The following is a 21,517-nucleotide window of genomic DNA, read 5'->3' on the forward strand; positions in this document are numbered from 1 at the left end:
TATAGGTGTTCCACATCCAAAATTTTCCTAAATTTTAGAATTTCTTTCACTTGGCTTTATAACAATTTCCTTAGGTAGGCTTTATTATGTACTAGTTAGAGCACAAAGGAAGTGGGTAACAATCTCAAGTTTATCTATAAAGAGACAATCCAATAGAGACCTCAATGTGAATGGCAAAGAGACATTTAAAAGAGGCCATTCCAGTGTTCATTCCTGAACTTTCCCTTGGTAGTGATTAAATTGTTGTTTTTATGACAACGCTGCAGAGAAGAAAAGCTATGTATACTGAATTTATTCCACTGCAATTAAATAACGAAGTGGACAAATTGGTTCAAATGAATGCCATTGACCATAAAAGCAATTAAAAAATGATATTTATAATAACATTTTGCGTATTTTTAGGTGACCGGTCATGGCTCCATGCCGAAGTGGTCAGATAAAATAAGTATCAGTGAAAGCAAACCTGTAGACTCCGCCATGGAAAGAAAAGAATATCGGGAAATCTCAATTTCCTTCCTCTTTTTAGACCAGGTGTTCTTGGCTCTAATCTTATCAGCTAATAGTTATGTTTGGACAATGCCAAAGGAATGCCTTGATAAATGAAATAATCAAGCTGGTTTCTTTTGTGTGACCTGTCATCACACACAGTGATGGTAGATTTGTGAAATTCAATCCTATTTTAGTGAATTCTACTGGACTGGTTTATGAGTGGCCACACTACTTTCTCCTCTGACACTCCCCTCACGTCAGTAAGACAAATGTGATATCATTGCAACAGCACAGTAGGGTATCCACTTCATTGCTTCAACCTACCATTCTGTAAATTGAGGAAAGGAAATTATCCACTGCATTTTGGGATTACTATTTCTGTTTTGGTCTTTTGGTGTAAAACTAACTGAAATCACAAAATATGAAGCTTTTATTAATGTGTTCCAATATTTTCAGTAAAATAAATGATTATATGATTATATAACAAGCATATATGATTATAATTTGTTGACAGGTGACTAAAATAGACTAAATTCCTGTCAGCTAATTAGAACAGCTCCCAAATGAGTGAACTGGAAAAAAGCCATACATTTGAAGCCTAAATAAAATGTAATAATAAGTTTCCCTTTTTCAATACTCCTGCAAAATTTAGTATAGGGAAGAAATAGAAGTTATTTTGGAATCACGCAAAACAGGCTTCCCTTTATCCAGTTTTTCCCAATGGTAACATCTTATGTAACCATAGTATGACAATAAAACCATGAAATTTACATTAGCACCACATGTGTTTATAGTTCTATGCCATTTTATCATGTGTAGATTCCTGTACCTACCACTGCAATCAAAAAACAGAACCACAAAAATCTCCCTCTTGCTCCCCTTTATAGTGATACCCACCACTTTCTCTGCCACCATCTCTAATCCTGAGCAACCACTTATCTCTTCTCCATCTCTATAATTTTGTCATTCAATAGTGTTATATAAATTGAATCATATAGTATGTGACCTTTTGAGATTGACTTTTTTTCACTCAGCATATTGCCCTTGCGTATAATTAAGTCATTTTGATTTTTATCCACTATGCCAATCTCTGTCTTTTAATTAGTGTATTTAGGTCAATTATGTTTAACATAATTACTCATATGTTGGGGCTTAAGTCTGCCAGTATAGTTTTTTTTTCTGTTTTTTCTCTTTATTTTTTCTTGTTTTCTTTTTTCTACCTTCCTGTAGGTTACTGGAACATTTTTTATAACTCCATTTTGATTTATCTATAATGTTTTTGAGTATATCTTTTTCACAGATTTTTAGTGATTGCTTTATCTTATATATATATATATAATTTATCACAGTCCCCTGGTACTAACATTTTATCAGTTTGAGTGAAGTATAGAAAGTTTATCTCCCTTTAAGTCTCTTTACTTTCTCTCATTTATAACATGATTTTTAAAAAATATTTCCTCTACATACATTGAGAACCATATCGGGGCAATGTTAAATTTTTTGTATCAGTTGTCAACTATAACGTAGAAAACTCAAGATCAGAAGCAAAGTCTATGATATTTACCCATATTTTTTCTCTTTCCATCATTCTTCCTTTCTGATGTTCCAAGAATCCTTTTTGAATCATTTCCCTTATAATTAGAAAACTTCTTTAAGCCATTCTTTTAGGATAGGACTACTAGTGACAAATTCTCTTAGTTTTCTTTCATCCAATGTTGTCTTTATTTCCTCTTCACTCTTGAAGCATAACTTCACTGGATGTGGAATTGCCAAGTTGACAGTTTTGTTCAACACTTGAAAAATGTTGCGCCAATTCCTTCTGGCCTTCATGGTTTCTAATGAAAAACTGCTGGTATTCAAATTGTTTTTCCCTGTTGGTAAAGTGTCATTTCTCTCTGGCTGCCACTAGATGGTTGTGAAAGGGCCACCTTCCCCTTTGGCTTCCACAAACAAGAAGGAAGAAGAGCAGTTAATATATAAAGGTTTTCTGTCTTTTAGAAAGTAAATGTCCTTTTCCCGGTTGATTGGTTAGAGAAAGTAAGCTTTCTTGGGAGCTTCTTTTTTTTTTTTTTTTTTTTGGTCTGTTGCTGTTAGCATTTCTGGATTGTCAGCTTCTCTGGCATCCAATCCAGCATATATGAGTCAAAAGGAACCTAGAGAACTCACTGTTGTGCTGTTCCTCAGGTAAAAGTTCCTAGCTGGTCTGCTTTCTTCTCTCTGCCTTTTAGGGTCTCCTGATATTTGTTTTATATCTAATGCCCAAGGTTTCTAAGCAATACTTGCCTACCCTAGAGATTTTCACTTTTATTGAGTTTTTTATGTCCATGACTAAATTTTATATTTCTAATTGTTTCTTTTTATATCCACCTGTTCTTTTTTCACCGTAGCTTAATTTTGTTTCAACATTTCTTGATTTTTAAAAAAATGGATATACTTTCTTCTTTCTCTCTTTGTAGGTACCAAATATTAAAGGCATTTTCAAATTGCTCTGAAGTTTTCATTTCATCTGGAGGGAATTCATCTTCCAACTGCTTTTTTAGCAATCATCCTTTTTTTTTTTTTTTTGGTGAGGAATATTAGCCCCGAGCTAACATTTGTGCCAATCTTCCTCTATTTTGTATGTGGGATGCTGCCAAAGCACGGCTTGATGAGCAGTGTGCAGGTCCACGCCTAGGATCCAAACCCGCAAACCCTGGGCCGCTGAAGTGGAGTGCATGAACTTAACCACTACACCACTGGGCCGGCCCCTTGGCAATCATTCTTAAATGTTCCTTTTTGTTCTTGTGTTTTGAGATTTTAATTTTCAACTCATCATGAAGAGAATTTCCCCTTCTGTGCTTATCTTTGCTTGTTAATGTTCTCGAGTCTGTCTCCATTCAACACTACAGAATTTTAATCTAGAATCAGGTCTTAATTTGGACCTCAGGACTCCTGTCCCATGGTGATATTAGAAATAGAGTAGATGTAGCCACTGAGCCCACGGTGGCTGTCCCAAGTTACCCACTTTCTCCTGTCTCTCCAGTTACATAGATCAGTGCCTTTTCTCAGCATAGCATATACCCTGTGTATATTAAATTTGACTTTATCTGCCACTTATTTTTAATTTCTCTTATGATATACATTGTCCTTGACCCAGATATCTCCCCAATCTCTAGAAACCAACAGAGCAAAGTCACATATCCTTGTTTTTCCTCCAAGATTCACTTAAGCAATATTTATAAGCATTTGAGGTCCTGTACCATGAGTCCTGCTTTGGTTCCAATCAAAAGCCTGGCTTTTGTTCCTTCTTTCACATGAAGTCAATCTTTTTACTCATGGATAAGAATTCTCAGCTGACTCTGTCTGTTTCTAGATCCAAAGTCTTTCAGGCTGTGGTTTCTTACCTGATTATTGCATTTTGCTTTCTCATGTTTATGGTTCATAGAGATGTTTGACTAATTATTGACTATTACTGCATCATTTTAGTCATCTCTTTTTATATTTAATCTGTCATTACTATTGCTTTTGAGCAGAGGAGTCTTCAAGCATGAACTTACAACATTCTTTTTATTGGAAGTACTCCAATTTCTGTCAAGTCAGTCTCTAAACTGACTTTTTCTCTCACATTTCCCAAATAATTGCCTAAAATAAAGACTCAAGTGACCCTCTGTTATCTTAATTCATCAAAAGTCTGTATCTTTTGGTATTATTCTAAGAAATTGGATCACTCTTTACCAAAGCATTCTATTTATATGGGTCAGTGCTCTTCTGGAGCCAATATCCTGAAAAAGCCATGTATTTCTGTGGTTTTAGTTATTGCCTGAGGCTGATATCTATAAAAGCATGTATTAAATTTGACTGTATCTGCCACTTATTTTTAATTTCTCTTATGATATATATTGTCCTTGCCCTAGATATCTTCCCAATCTCTGGAAACTTTGATCTGTAGATCAAAGTCATATCCTTGTTTTTCCTCCAAGATTCGCTTTTGAACCACCTAAGCAATATTTGTAGGAATTTGGGTGCCTGTACCATGGCGCAAGAATTTGAGTGCCTTGGACCTAGTAAACGGATTTAAATAAATAGAGGTTATGACCTCTTCCTTCACAGGTTTGCAAACCAAATAATTATTTGTTAAAACTATTTATTTAATAGTTACTCACCTAGTATGAGTGAGTAATTGCCCTACAATTGTATTTTGTAATATAGAGAAGCAGAAAACAGATGGTCTTATTTTATGAAACATAGGCATTAAGATGTTTATTTGATAAACTGTTATGTGTCAACTATGCTACTATGCTAAGAGCTGTGGAAGAATTAAACATGGAGGAAGGAATTAAACCATTCCTTTAGCAGTTATTTGAGGAGATGAAACACTAATGACCACAGTAAAGGGTATATAATGATGACTACTATGAGCCAAACATAGGGAAAGTGCTATGGGTGTAGGGCGGGGGAGGATAACTTTTAGTTGGGAATAGGGGAGGCATGAATTGGAAAAGATTTCCCAGAAGAGATGACATTTGAACAGAACTGTGAAGGACTGTGGTATCTGGTATGAGGGAAGGAGAATTCTGAGTATGAGGAACAAACACACAGAAGCAGAAAGCTGGAGGATATATATAATCAAATAGGTACTGTTAATATTTTCTTTTATACTTTGTTCCTTCTCTTTCCACATTTAATCAGTAAGTAAATCAAAGTAAAGGGTTCTCATTATCATTGGACTTGTTTAAAAATCATTTCACTCTTCATTTTTCCCACTAACAACATATCTTTGCTTGCATCAGCTTTCAACAATTTTAAGTGAACTTTAAAATCTTCTCTTCATAACCTTAATTCCACCTTTTTTTCTCTCTCTTTAATTGACCCCCATAACATTTTTTAAAATTGTATATTTTTTTTATAAACTTTTCAGTTACAGTGCCTACTTTCTAATAATGACTATATGGTGTTCTTCAAATCACATACAGAATCCTGACAGTAATAATAAAAACATATTCATAGGGTGATTTTTATTTGTGTTTAGTGCTTTTCTTTTCTTTATGTTTGCTTTAGTTTTTATTCACCATTTTTTTGGAAGAGTTTTAGATTTACAGAAAAATTGAACAGAATTCCCCTTTTAATGACATATTACATTAGTCATTAAAGTGTTTCATCATTACAATTAATGACCCAATACTAGTATATTATTTTCATTAACTGAAGTCCATAGTTTATTCAGATTTTCTTAGTTTTTACCCAATGCCCTTTTTCTGTTCTAGGATCTCAACCAGGATTCCCCATTACATTTAGTTATCATGTCTCCTTAGGCTCTTCTCGGCTATGGCAATTTCTTACACTTTCCATGTTTTTGATGACTATATTAGTCACGGTTCTCCAGAGAAACAGAACCAATAGAACATATAGAAAGAGATTTGTTATGAGGGATTGGCTCTTGTGATAACGGAGGCTGAGAATCTGTCATCTACAAGCTAGAGGCACAGGAAAACCAATGGTAGCTCCAGTACAAATCTAAAGTCCTGAATACCAGGGGATCCAATAGTGTACATCTTGATTCAAGTCCATTGGGTCTTTGGACTTGAACCAGGGCTTATATCATCGGACGCCCTGGTTCTCAGAACTTTAGATTTGTATTTAGTTTGTTCCTTTTTTTCTAGTTCCTTAAGTTTTAAAGTTAGGTTGCTGATTTGAAATCTTTCTTGTTTTCTAAAGTGGGCAGTTATAGCCATAAATTTTCCTCTTAGCATTACTTTCCCTGTCTCTCTTAAGTTTTGGTATATTGTATTTATGTCGTTTAATTTCCACAAATTTGTGAATTTTGCAGTTTTACTTCTGTTATTGATTTCTAACTTTATCTCGTTGTGGTTGGAGAAGACACTTTCATGATATCTATCTTTTTAAATCCATTGAGACTTAATTTGTGGCCTAACATATAGAAAAAAGAGTGCCGCCTCTCTTAGAGTCCAAGCGACTGGGCTGAGTGGAAAAGGAGGTTTGTTCTGCTCAGCGGTAAACTTGAGGAAATTTGACAGGGGTTACAGTCAGTAGACAGTGGCAGCAAAATCCATGAGAAGAGGCAGTTGTTTATCCTTAGCACTGTGAGGTTGAAGACACCAGCAGTTGTTCTAGGAGTCATGTCCCTGGTCCCTTTTCTGGATTGCTGGAAGGTGGGCAGTTTGGGATTTCAGGAGGGATGCCTCCTTTATTGCCTTTTTTAAGCCTTTGGAAGAAGGTTGTCTCAAAAGGAAACAACCCCCTTGTACCTTCCTTTTCCCTCTAAGCCATAAGACTAAGCCATGGATATTACATAATCATAAAGCAATTATTAAATCATTTTGATCTGTGTAGTTGAAAATATTAATATGCATATTTTAAGGAAGAATATCACCTTTCTAATAAATTACACCTACTTCTCTTGCAGAAATAGATGACAAGAGGGTGACCAACACGCAAGCCGAAGTAAGTTTTCTTACATTTTGTATAAATATGTGTTCAAATCAATTAAAAACACAATTACTTTGATTTGATGTGATACAAAATATGATACCAATATAACCATGATTAAAAACTATTTAGTTTGCTTTTCCTGACTGAAAAAATAGTAAAATGGTGTCATTAAATCTCTGCCTCTAGGTTACCTTTGATTCTCTACCTGTGAAATACTAACCCCTGAAAAAAATTCTAAAATAAACCAGTGACTTTAGAGGCAAGATATAGTATTGATAATTTTAATTGAATGACTGGATCTATATGACCACCACAGGCTGGGCCAGCCAATGTTGGAATCCTGGAGAAATAAGATGGGGAAAGGCACCTCATAAAGGGTCTTCTGGGGTGTGGAGCCAAGAGCAGACCCTGAGGCCAGAGTCTCCACATACACATGTAGGAGTTCAGATAGAAAATATGAACCTGGGGAAGCTAGGGGAGCTGATAATGTAGAATATATAGAATACAAGGAAGTGAGTAAATTTGCACCCAGAAATGAAACAAATATTGAATAGGAAGTGTGCAGATTTAATAGCCAATTCCCATGGCCACATGACTGGACATACAGCAATACTCAGAGGAAAATGTAGAAAGAACAGAATACCAAAAAGTGTCTCTGAAGATTTTTCTAAAAACTTAATGAGATTGTAAAAGTGAAAATGCTTTGAAAATTAAACTCTTACATAAATATAAAGTAGTTTTTGTTACTTAATAAGTTTTACCACTATGTTAAAAAAGTTTGAACAAACAAACTTCTCTGTAGAGTTAATTTTCTACTTGAAATTAATTTTCTACTTGATCTTCTAATATGCGTATGGAAATAAACATATAAGAAATCCCAGAAGTGATTGCTTCTCAAACTCAGCCAGAAGTGACTGAATTTCAACTGAGTGACTGGATGTATATGTATAATACAGTAGAGGTACAATAGAAATATCAATCATCCACATGTTTACGTTAATGTAGAGTTGCCTGCCTGTGCCTGTGCATGATAGAATGGTACGAAAACGTTGTATTCTGGAGAAATTTCCTTGTACCATATGCTGGGTTGATATGGATTTGGCAACTATTTTGTTAAATTTTTTACTTTTTAATAGATTGTTTTAGCATCCAGTAAATATTAACATGTTGATGATCTGTTTGACGGCAATTAAGCTTCAGTATGTAGGAGGAAAGATGCCCCAAGTTCTATTTACAACTCCGTAAAACAGTTTCTAGTTTTTATCATACTGTGCACATTATGTTCTCCCTAATGTGCGTGGAAAGCCTAGAACATCCCCCAAAAGTAAGTCATAACTATTTATACTTGAGCTTTTCAAAGCAAAAATAATTGCTCCATACACTAAAACCCATACCTTTGCCACCTTGAAATATAAATCAACACACTATTAAAAAGGAGTCTTTGACATAATCTGATTGGAGTATTGACCACATATATATACATGCATACATATATTTATACGTGTGTGTGTGTATATATGTATATATATAGAGAGAGAGACAGAGACAGAGAGAGACAGAGAGACAGAGAAAGAGAGGTCCATATTATTATTTGCTGTTTTCACCCTGAAATATCTTCCTGTGTTCCTATTGGTATCATTTTTAATGCAAAAAATCTCTCCTTCAATAAATTAATCCTGATTCAGTGTGCTTAGGTAAGAATATTAAATAACAGTTTTGTTAGGAAAGGGCTTATCTTTCGAACAGAGAAAAGAATATTATCTCGACATTGTAATTCCGAGTAAATGAAGATATTAGATTGAACATATCAATTCCAGGGGGTTATAGATTAATATTACTTACCAAGGATCCTCATTATCCCTCCAGAACCACTCAACAATCTTATGAACAGGTGTAATTATCCCATGGACATCACTTTTTGGAGTACATTTTGTCCTGGCACTCATGCTTTTCTTTCAAATGGAAAAGATTAGTGTTTCTTTTTCTCTTTCTTTTAAAACTAAACTGCTACTAGATAAGAAAATAGAATAATTCCAAAACTGCAATGATGAAGAGTTTTATGATAAAATAGACCCCTAGCTTCATACAGCTCTTAAGACTATGATATCAGTGAACCTGTATATAATTTCTCATTGATTAGGGTTCTATTTCATGACGGAGAAATCAGACAGCTTTTTGAAATATGGCGGTGTTTATTTCTCTCACAGGGCTGATGGCATTGTACTTTTTATCCAAATATAAGACTCTTACTTTTTTCTCTTCGTCCACAGTCACAGAATGCATCCCCTAAGCAAAGGAAGCAGAGTGTGTACACACCACCTGCCATGAAAGGTACTGTTCAGGTACTTTTTTAGGTTGTTGTGAGTATGGAGTTCATGGCTGGCAAGCTGTCTGTTCCCAAGGATCATCTGCTTGATTATAAGCTAGATCCTGTCTCAGCTCTACAACTTAATAACGTTTCTTTCAGTAAGATATTTTATCTATTTAATATTTAGTTTCATCAAGAGTAAATAGGTGTTTGAAGAAGAAATAACTAGAGAGGTCTCAGAATCTCAGTCTGGAATTCAGATTTTCCAAAATAATGACAAAAGTTTTTGTTTTACTCTTCCTCACACATTTTCCTTGAAGAGATTTTTCTGGATTCCCTAATTACTCTTGCCAATGTTGGCAGATGATTGTTATTTTTTTCTTGGCTTAAGCAAAGTAGAGTAACTTGAATTTGGGGCAGATTTAATGTAAAGTGTTGCCTCGTTGCCTTGTGTCAGGAGCAGCTCTAAGAAACCCAATCAAATAGCTGTTAGCTCTACATCTAACAGCTGTTGAAATAACAATTAAGAATGCTAGCTCGGATTCTGGCGTTTTCCCAGAATTTTCCTCCAAAATTGGAACTACTAAAAGAACATCTAAGTGTATCAGAATTTTGGCCAACATCAATTCCAGGGAAGGCTTTTTTTATTTCTCACACAAAAATGTTCCTGACATGAGGCAGTGTGTCCAATCCAGTAGCTCAAGTTCCAGTCTGGCGCTTGGGCCGTTGGCCCCGTGGTTCATCGTGCAATCATCCAGCTTGATTTCAGCTACAGGAGAGGCCGGCTGAGCAGTTTCCTCTGGAGTCTGCAGAGATGTCTAAATTAGGAGTGAAATTTTCCACTCTGTCCTCTCTCTAGATTTGGGGCCTTTTCAGGGAGATGGGATATAAATGGACACATTAATAGCTACTTTCAATAAACTTCCTTCCTGTGCAGCTATAAAACACCATGTTTGCTTGTTCGTAAGACTGCAGTACATAACGTGATCATCAGCATTGTAGTTTATTGCAGGGTAATTATTGAGACTATCAGGCACCCCTCTGCGAAGATAAATGTAATCATTTTGAAGATATTTTCCCTATTGTAAGTCATCTTGGACTTTTAAGACACATCAGTTTTGGCATGAATGGGAAACAATGAAAGATATATCTTCACTCATTTAATGATTTCCTCTGTTTTATTTTGGGTTGGCTTAACCAAATAAAGTAATACCATTCCTATGTCCTCAGAGAATAATAGTATTATTTTTAAAGGAAAATCTTAAAATCAAGGCCCCAAGGGCTCCTGGTTTTCATTATATTTAGCTCTCAAATATCATAAGAATGTGGGATCCTAACATTTAGGGAAGTTAGTCACATTGCACATTTTTACATAAACCCTTACTACTGTTGAGCTGTCCAAGAAGGTCATTCAGTGATAATCGTCTTTGGTCATGAGTGAAAGGCTTGAGAAAGCACAGTAATTCTTTCAAGAGTCTATCGGTGTTATTACAAACCACTTAGGTCCTCATTTAAAAGCAGTAAATACCTAAGTAAGTCTCCTGCCTCTGATGAAAGAAAAGAGAAAGCTAAATCCACATGTTTTATTCAGTCTACCCGTCCCTTAGAGCGAGAAATGAATATCTCAAGACAAAATTAAGCAATGGTAACATACGGTGTATTGTGAGCGCACAAAGAAGCTTCAATCATAAGAAATGTGAATTAGCAAAGGAAATGTTATTGAGATGCTAAATACAATAATACAATTGCTCTGAAATGTATGATTCTTCAAATTGCAGTAGAACATGCAATTATCGAGTGTTAACAAAGTTTGCCGGGAAAGCAAAGCAGCAACAGATATGATTAATAGTCCTGAAAAAGACTGTTCTGACAAAAAGGCCAATTAGAGCTTCCAAAAGGACCCAGTGAGTAACTGGTTAGTAAAACAAAACAAAACAATCCAAAAACAAACTAGCCAGACTCCTCCTTTCTCCTCTCTCCTTAGGTTGGGGGGAGTTACTGGGTACAGAGGCCAAAGGAACAGGGGAGAGATGCTGCATCTCACCTATGCCATATCAATTAATGCGTAGACAGATGAGTCTCCTATCTCCTGTGGTCATTTATTTTTTCCTCTTTCAGTTACCATGGTACTTATGGCTCCACCAGGTTTCAGGAAACAGAGACATGTCCAGGTTACCTCTCGTGATGAGGGTTTTAGATGAAGGTGCAGGGGGGAAGAAATAGAGCAGAGGAAATCATTTTACCAGGCACACTGATACGCTCATGACTCCCCAATTCGGATCTGCAGTCCCAACGTATCTCCTGAACCTCAGACTCCCATTTCCAACGAGCTGCCAAATTTCTTCACTTGCATGTTACTAGGCTTCTCAAATTGAATATGTTCAAAACCAAACTCCTTGGCTCTTTTCTGGTTTTCTTCATCTCAAGAAATTGTATCCAGCTGTTAAGAACAAAGACTTGCGTGTAACCCTTGACTCGTCTCCCTTACCCAACCTGCTGTCTACTCTTGTGAGCTCTAATTTCACGTGCGTCCCTTATCTGACCACCTCCTGTACCTTCCACCGCTACCACTTGTGCAAGCCACCGTTCTTCCTTGCCTGGACTGCTGAAGTAAACTTCTCGCTGGTCTCTCTGTTTCTGCTCTTAACCCTCTACAATCTAGTCTCCACACAGAAGCCAGAATGATTCCTCCGACTTACAAACGTGGTCACGCCATCCCCTCTTTCAAAATCCTCAGTGGCTTCTTGTCACATTCAGAATGAAAATAAAATCCAACCCTGGCTTCCAAGTCCCTCCGTGAGCTGCACGGGCCTCCCTGTGTGACTCCATCTCCTTTCGCGCTGCCCCTTGTTCACTCGGGTCCAACCTCATGGAGTTTTTCACCATTTTTGAACATGCCAAGCAGACTTCCATTTCAGAGCATTTGTACTTTCCATTTTCTCTGGCTGGAATGCTCTTTACCCTGTGGCCTCACAGGTGGCTCAGCTAATGTTCCCTCCTCAGAGAGGCCTTTCTTTCCTGATAATTGCCCTTCCTTCCATCACTACCTATGTCCTTACACGCTGCCTTATTTTTTCCATAGCACTCATCATGATGTACCCTGAATCAGGTGTCCATGACAGTGGTTTTGTTTATTTGAGTATCCCCAGCACCTAGAGCAGTGCCTGGCACATAGTAGGTGCTCAATAAATACTTGTTTTTATTGCGGTAGCATTGGTTTATAACATTATATAAATTTCAGATGTGCATCATTATATTTCGATTTCTGCATAGATTACATCGTGTTCACCACCCAAAGACTAATTACAATCCATCACCACACACATGTGCCTAATCGTCCCTTTCGCCCTCCTCCCTCCCCCCTTCCCCTATGGTAACCACCAATCTAATCTCTGTGATTGTTTCTTGTTGTTTTTATTTTCCACTTACAAGTGAGATCTTATCGTATTTGACTTTCTCCCTCTGACCTATTTCTCTTAGCATAATACCCTCAAGGTCCATCCATGTTGTCACAAATGGCCGGATTTCATTGTTTCTTATGGTTGAGTAGTACTCCATTTTGTATATATATCACATCTTCTTTATCCATTCGTCCCTTGATGGGCACCTAGGTTGCTTCCAAGACTTGGCTAGTGTGAATAATGCTGCAGTGAACTCAAGGGTGCGTGTATCTTTACGCATTGGTGTTTTCTTTGGATAAATACCCAGCAGTGGAATAGCTGGATTGTATGGCAGTTCTATTCTTAATTTTTTGAGGAATCTCCATACTGTTTTCCATGGTGGCTGCACCAGTTCACACTCCCATCAGTGTATGAGAGTTTCTTTCTCTCCACATTCTCTCCAACACTTGTTGTTTCCTGTCTCATTAATTATAGCCATTCTGACTGGCGTGAGGTGATATCTCATTGTAGTTTTGATTTGCATTTCCCTGATAGTTAATGATGTTGAAGTTCTTTTCATGTGCCTGTTGGCCATCTGTATATCTTCTCTGGAGAAATGCCTGTTCAGGTCTTTATTTTTTTTTTTTGAGGAAGATTTGCCTTGAGCTAACATCTGTTTCTTCCTCCATTTTTCCTTTTTTCTCTCCAAAGCCCCAGCAGATAGTTGCATGTCATAATTGTACATCTTTCTAATTGCTCCGTGTAGGATGCCGCCCTAGCACGGCTTGACAAGAGGTGAGTAGGTCAGCACCTGGGATCCAAACCTGAGAACCCTGGGCTGCTGAAGCAGAGCTTGAGAACCCAACCACCATGCCCCTGGGCCAGCCCCCGTTCAGATCTTTTGCCCATTTTTTAATTGGGTTGTTAGTTTTTTTGTTGTTGAGATGCATGCGTTCTTGATATATTTTGGAGATTAGCCCCTTATCAGACATATGGTTTGCAACTATCTTCTGCCAATTGTTAGGTTGTCTTTTCATTTTGTTGACAGTTTCCTTTGCTGTGCAGAAGCTTTTTAGTTTGATGTAGTCCCATTTGTTTATTTTTTCTATTGTTTCCCTTACCTGGTCAGACATGGTGCTTGAAAATATGTTGCTAAGACCGATGTCAAAGAGCATACTTTCTCTGTTTTCTTCTAGAAGTTTCATGGTTTCAGGTCTTACATTCAAGTCTTTAATCTATTTTGACTTAATTTTTGTGTATGGTGCAAGATAATGGTCTACTGTCAATTTTCTCAATAAATACTTGCTGAATAAATGAACTGTAATGAACTGGGGAATCCAGCCACATTGTCATCTGCTCAAAAGTAATTATCCCTTGAGGCTTGTTCTGCTAGTTGTCATATTTGTGACTCTGCTCCTGTTTCTCTTTGCTTCTCTCTCTGCCTGATTGTCCCTTAATTTTTGTGTTTCTACTTGTCCATATGCTTCTCTTTTTCTAGTCATAATTTTTCCCACTACCGTCCCCTCTGGTCAAAGAGAAAATCTGAATCAGCAAATTAGTTACCATCCAGAATGGCACATCACTTGGGCTGAATTTTTAAGAAAAGTCATCTCACAGACCACTGGAACCATTAGGTGATGGTCTTTGGCTAGGGCCTGGTTCCTGGGTCAACTAGTTCATGGCCAAGGTGGCAGAGTCATATGACATAAACATGGCAGTGTAAATAGAAGGGTCTAGATATGGCTTTCTTCCTCCAGAGGTGTTTCATGCCTTGTCCAGCACATTTACTCCTAGAAAGTAATAATAGATTTAATACTTGATCTGGCCATCTATCTATTTGTATCATTATAGGCACTTAAATTTGTCAAGGAGCTTAAAGGTTAACTAGTACAACTATCCAGTGATGACTGAATTTTTTCTAATGCATCTAAACTCAGGGTATTAAATTAGCCATGCTCTCTCGAAGACACTAATGTATTAGGCCTGGGGTGGAGCCAGATAATCAAAAGTTCCAGGTGATTCTGCTGCAGAAAGTCTAAAGATTCACCAGACTCAGATATCCAATCACCTACATAACATGTCTTTCTTGTGTCACAGGCAGCTATCTCGTGGAGATCCGCGAGATCATAAGATCGAAATTAACATGTTCAAAACTGACCTTTTGATCTTCTCCACAGCAAATCAATTTGGCCTGCACTGTTCCTTTTCTCAGGAAGTAGAATTTTCGTCTGCCTGGGAGCTTATTCCTGAGTTCTGGGAGTCTCCAGGGACCTTCTCTCTCTCCTTCACTCTCTTCCATAGCAGACCACCAGGTCCTGCCCCCATTAGTATCTCTCTACCTTCCCTCTTCTTTTATCTCCAGTACCACCACCATATTTCAAGTCACAATCATTTCTTTGCCAGGATATAATTGTTTACTCTCCATCCACTCTTTCTCCTCTCACTTCCCACCTGTTTTCTACACTGTAGCCAAAGTGAACTTTCTAAAACACAAAAGTGATTATGCCACTTCCTTGGTTAAAGCTCTTTAGTAGCTCCCAATTGCCGTTAGATAAAATCCCTATTTCAGAGCAAAGAGTTCAAAGCTTACTGCTCTGTGGCTCCAATCTTCCTTTCCTGTTCTCACTCACTAGGCGTCCCAGCCACACTGGCATTCTGGCAGCTTCTAAATGCACCAAACTCTTTGCTGATTCAGGAGAGTTTGCATACGTTCTTCCCTTCACCTAGAATGTTCTCCCTTGCTTCCTCTTTGTCCTCATTCTTCATTTGCCTAACTAACTCCTACTCATCATTCAAGTCCTGTTCTTAAAGGTGAGTTCCTGAAAGGAACTTTCTATTGTCTATTCTAAATTCCCTATAGCTATGACTCTCTATTGACAGTTATAAATTCTCTATAGTTCTTTCATTGGAAGTAATCACAGTGTCCAATTATTTATTTAGTGTCTGTCTTTCCAACTAGACCAGAAGTGATCTATGTGGCAGCGGCCACATTGTCTATTTTGTTAACCCTCATATCTGCAGGGATTAACATAATGCTTGGGACACAAGCAGTGCTTATAAATATACTTTTAAATTATAATATAAGCATTTAAATTTTATAAATAATAATATAATATAGGTATTGAAATTTTATAAATTTTGTAGTATATGTATTTAAATTTTAAATTTTAAATATACTTCTAAATAATTTTTAAAAATATACCCAACACTAGTGTTGGTGAATGAATCATTTCCTTAGGATATCCATGTTCTCTCTGGTCTGTCTGACTATTAGGAAGATCTTTTCTCTAGTGAGGCCCCTAGAAATTTGTATTCATGGATTCTTGTCCTATATCTTGTTGCTATTTGTGGCAAATTTTAAAATGGCAACTATCTAAATATTTTAAGACATCTATCAGTCCTTAACTCAGCCTTAATTTCCTTCTTTCCAGGTTAAAACATCTCGATGCCAGTTATGCCTGCCGTTTACTCCTTTCACATTCATTCTTGATCTCCTACTAAGCTCCACTTTGCCTATATCATTCTAGAAGTCCATCATTCAAAATCACCCTAATAGTTAAGATGTGGTCTGACCAAAACAGAGTAGAAACCTCAATTATGCCTGTCACCTCCTTGATCCCAGATAATTTAATTCTATTAATGCAACCCAAAATCTTTTTAGTTTCTTTTGGAAGCCATGTACATTGGTGACAAACAGTGAGCTTACTGTAAATTCAAAGCTTCCAAGCCTTTTTCATGTATTGCTTTTAAGTCATATTATTCACTAAATGCATTCCCCATTTTAAAATTATGTCCTTTTTTTTTAACGAAAAAGCAAGACACTACTGTCATTTCAATTGAATTTCTTCTTGTTAGAGAGAGGCTGTCATATGAACGTGTCAGGTTTTGTATTGTGATTCTATCATCCATTCTATTTTCTGTTAACTCAATTGTGTGTCATCCATAGATAAGATAAACTTATCTCTGGTATTTTTAGCCACCTCTGTAATAAACATATCAAATATAATAGGGCAAACAGAGGACCCTGCAGCACACATATCTTCCTCTAGTTGACACTGATCCCCCCGAAGGCCATCATTCAACCAGTTATCAAAAAGGCTAATTATATCAGGATTGCATCCCTTAAAATTGGAGGATATTATGAACACTCTTTTTAAATACATTGTTCTATTTCAGATATCTTGTGCTGACCACATTTTTTCATCTATACAGATGAGTCATAGATTTATAATATATATTACACATACAAATGACAGAAGCTGAAGTTTGCATAGAAAACAGACTTACTTTTCCATTACTCTGTGTAATATATTGCTCTATAATTACATAAGTAGAAAGTTCTGAAGATTATCAGAAAAATGATAGCTGACTACTGAATACCCATGTGCACTTCTCTGGTGTTTATATGGTGGTCTGCCCTGTAATTTACAGAACAGCCAATTAAATTATTATTGGATAGCTTGAATCATGATTTCAGAAAAGCAAAGCAGGTTTGAATCTTGGGACAGGAAATGGCTGACTCATTTCCACCCCCATTTTGTGTGTGTGTGTGTTTTACTGGAATGCAATTTAACTAAGAGAGCAAAGCAAGTGCTATTGATTTAAAAGGAAATCTGAACATGACACAAAGCAGCTGACTGAGAAACGGCTTTGTATAGCAGGGCCTCTTGGTATTACATTACCGTTCTCAATGCATAACAAGTCAGATTGTTCATGGACTTCTGAAAAACACGTTCTTCCTCTCATTCTTCATAATTTCTTTAAAAGAAGAGTTTAGCTACTTCAGTGTCCAGAGATTGTTCTGATATGTGAAATAGGTCTTCTTTGAATGCTTGTGGCATTATAACTCCTATGTTTTTTCCTCCAAGGAGGGTTGTGTTCTTGATATTTTATCTCAATTTGGCCTCTTCTCGTAATAAGGCAATAAATGCAAATCAAGAATAACCCAGGGAGGGAAATCTATCAAACTGGCTCAATAAAAAAGCTAAAAGCAGTTGTTGGAGGGTGGTAGAAGACAATGGCAAGGATGTGACGTGATATTAACTGAAGGAGAATTTTCAAAACAGGGAAAGCTGTTGATCATAATAATTTCATGGGACCCAACATAAAAGGATATGGGGCAAGTGATCAGGGTTCAAACCTCAGCATTTAACTGTTCAACTTCAGCAGGTCAATGAGCTTAACTTCTCTTCTCTCATTGGTACAATGGAACCTACCACACAGGATTGTTGTGAGGACAAAATGAAACAATATGTGTAAAGAGAATGCTTAGAACAGGCACGCAGTCTGGGGGAAATACTTTGAATAATTATTTTGAACCCTGGATTAAGAGTCGGGCGCAACCCTCCTCGATTTCCACTGAGCTCTGCAGAATGTTGGAAGGAACCCTGGGGGAGAGACCGAGACCAAAGAGAGATGAAAGGATTTAGAGGAGAATGAATTATCTGCCAGAGCTTTGCTCTCATTCCAGTAGGAATTGGAAAAGCAGGGTCAGAGGTGCCTGGTCCTGATGAGCATGTGGATTACCAAGCCTTACGACATTCACTCCATGTTTATTTGCACCACTGTCAGGTAGATTCTTGAGATTAATCTTTGACCTTTCACTTCCTTTTCAACAAAATCCAGCTTTTGCTTCATTTCACCTCACTCCTCCCCTCAGACACCATGTCCCTTATTTCTCAGCTAACTAATAACCCTTTCAGGGGTGTTGATATTCAAATTAATAAATCTTGTATTTCAAAAAAGCTGAAGAACAAAGTCATGGTTAATGGTGAATTTGGGAGTGCTAAAGATTACACAATAAATATTTCTAGCCAGAGGGATGAGCAAGAAATCACATCATGTAAATTCAGCCTATAATTAAGCAATGTCAGTAGATTAAGGATAATTATATCACATTGTGACCGATTCACCCTTCCTGGTTTCAAGCCTCTAATAATTGTGGATAAAAAAATACTCAAGAGGAATAGACTAGCCTGTTCTCATCATCCCCTGCACGTTGAACATGGAAGGCAGGGAGAGAAGGTAGCAAGATCTTTTAGCTTCTCATCAGGCCAGTCTCTCCCACATGGCACTCCTTCTGTAAAGACTTCTGTCCGTCTGTGGGTGATCCCCAGGTGGCCATCACATTTGCCTTTCTAAATCTTGGCTTTCTGTTTGTGCTGGCTCAGTATAGTTACTGTGTCGGGTGGGGCTTATTTCTGAAACTCAAGAAAACTTTTAACAGATTTCTAGATAACAGGGGACATTCTAAATATATACAAGTCTTGTTTATTTCTTTTTTTTAAAAAAACCAAGTATGCTTCTATTTCCAGATCCACTTCCTTCACTTTTGTTTAATTCCTTTCACTAAGTTTTATGTTTATCTTTCCTCATATCTTTGAATTCAGAGGGCAGGTCAGATTGGAGACCTGATCTGAGAATGTACCTCTCTTGAAAGTCAATAAGATGTCTTTTTTTCTGAGATCAACATTGAGAGAGAGTGAAGCCAGAGGAGAAGGCTAGCGAGTATGAGTGGACTTGATATTTTATATCGGTTTCACGGATTATGAGGTTGAAAGGTCTAAAGGATCTTGAGATGGATTAAATTGCAAATTTGAAACTTAGGACAAGAAATTTAATCTCATGTGGTGCTGCTGACACTTTGAAAAGGAGACCGCTATTTGTCAATATAGTGCCATTCACGTGTCTATATGTATATACCTATTTTAAAATTAATCTTTTAAATTTGCATCCCTCTGTATAAATAATAGACAACTTTTAAAATTGCTTCCTATCTTAGAAGCAGGGGAAGAGATGAACTTTTGCATTTGATGAAACCCAGTGTCTTTAGGTCTTTTCCAAATATATAAACGGTAAAATTCAGTTGTGTAAGCACTAACAATATACCACCACAAATCACACATGAGCCTCCACTGTGTATCAGGCGCTGCATTAAAGTGGTGCAGCTCCAGAGAGGAAGAGCGCAGTCCTTGCCTTTTGGAAGACCCATCTAGAGGAAGCAACACACAAGGAGACAGAGCACACCATGGTAAGTCCTTGAATAGGGATTTGACAGAGTTATCAGGGGATGTGAGTAGTTTACACATGTGTCTGCAGAGTAAAATGGACCGAGTCGTGGAAAAGCAGAATGCACGGCCCACCATTTTCATTCCTCCTGGTCGCATGAACTTGCGAAGCACCTAAGATGACGCCATAATGTAGACAGTTAAATCCTGCATGGATCAGCAAAAAGACTTGCTACCGTGCACAGTCCGAATAAGTCCCACTAATGGACTATATAGACATCACTTTCCAAAGCATTTGGAAATCCTTGTGCATTTGATTCCATTTTAAAAGTTCTGGTTCATATCTTTGTCTTTTCTCTTAATAATATTACTTTTAAAATAGAGTAACTTCCAGCTCAAATTACACTTTTAAAAAATAAACTTTATTTTTCAGAACAGTTCTAGATTTACAGAAAAATTGTGATGATAGTATAGAGAGTTTCCATATATCCTGCATCTAGTTTCTCCTATGATTTATATCTTAGATTAGTATGGTACATTTGTTACAATTGATAAACCAATATTGATACATTTTTATTAACCAAAGTCCATGTTTTATTCATATTTGTTTAGTTTTTGCCTAATGTCCTTTTTCTGTTCCAGGAACCCATCCAGGATACCACATTACATTTAGTTATCATATCTCAGGCTACTCTTGGTTGTGATAGTTTCTCAGACTGTCCTTATTTTTGATGACTTTAAAAGTTTTGAGGAGTACTGCTCAGGTATTTTCTAGAATGTCCCTCTATTAGGGTTTGTCTGATGTTTTTCTCATGATTAGACTGGGATTATGGGTTTGGGGGAGAAAGATTGCAGAAATAAAGTGATCTTTTCATCAGATGGTATCAAAGGTACTATCCACACGACTTATTACTGTTGATGTTGACCTTGGTCACCTGGCTGAGGTGGTGTTTGTCAGTATTCTCCACTATAAAGTCCCTCTTTTGGACCCCCTTTCCCTATTGTACTCTTTGAAAGAAATTCACCATGTGTATTTCATGCTTAAGGAGTGGGAAGTTATGTTCCACCTCCTTGAAGGAAATGTATCTACATAAATTATCGGAATTCTTCAGCACAGGAGAGTTGTCTCTTTGTTCCCATTTATTTATTCATTCAGTAATTTATTTTTATCAGTAAGATTCATGGATATTTATTTTATACTTTGGGTTATAACTCAATACTACTTTATTTTGTTGCTCAAATAGTTCCAATTTTGGCCATGGTTGATTTTTCAGTTGACCCCTGTGTCTCTTTGATATACCTCATTATTGTGGGGTTTTTTGTTTCTTTGTTTTAGCATATCCTTAATTTCTGGCACTGCAAGATACTCAAAGCTCATTTGTATATTTCCTTCCCCAGTCCTAGAATCAGCCATTTCTCCAAGGAGCTCACGAATTACAATTTTAATTCCTATTTGAGTCACTATATTGTGAAATATATGTTTGCATCAATATATAGTTACTAAAAATAGAGAAATCTATCTTTTGTTCTGCAGAAATGTATGCACATTTTATCCATTAGTGTTTAGGAGGGTTAATGCTACATTATCAGCATGCTAAGATGTGCACACTCCACTCTTATTAATGCTAATGGCAGTTCCAGGAAGAAAAACAATGCCTAATAGTAGAGTAGACAGATGCTGTCTTTATGGGCTTGCCTTCCTTCATTTAATACCTAATACAGTGTTCCCTGATATTTTCTGGGATGAGATTTGTAGTGTTCCTTTATAGATGTGAAATTAGTAATACGTTTGCAGACTTCTTGGAGATTGGCTGTTTGCTTTACTAAGTCAGAGATTTAAAAAAGTAATGTTTATAACACCTTAAGCTTTGGTAGTGCTTCCACATACGCAATGTGTTTTTGTA

At 36.9% G+C, this 21,517-nt stretch overlaps 1 protein-coding gene across 2 annotated transcripts in view; it reads left to right on the top strand.

The window, feature by feature from the left end:
- PPP1R1C (protein phosphatase 1 regulatory inhibitor subunit 1C) overlaps positions 1-21,517 on the top strand; it is a 107,669-nt gene that overhangs the window by 46,627 nt on the left and 39,525 nt on the right. For both annotated transcript variants that reach the window (XM_058549367.1, XM_058549368.1), the window contains exons 3-4: positions 6,893-6,930; positions 9,189-9,249. In XM_058549367.1, coding sequence (XP_058405350.1) covers positions 6,893-6,930; positions 9,189-9,249 — 99 coding nt within the window. The remainder of the gene's footprint in view (positions 1-6,892; positions 6,931-9,188; positions 9,250-21,517) is intronic.

This window comes from Diceros bicornis, chromosome 10 (genome assembly GCF_020826845.1).
Source record: "Diceros bicornis minor isolate mBicDic1 chromosome 10, mDicBic1.mat.cur, whole genome shotgun sequence".
Lineage (NCBI taxonomy): Eukaryota > Metazoa > Chordata > Mammalia > Perissodactyla > Rhinocerotidae > Diceros > Diceros bicornis.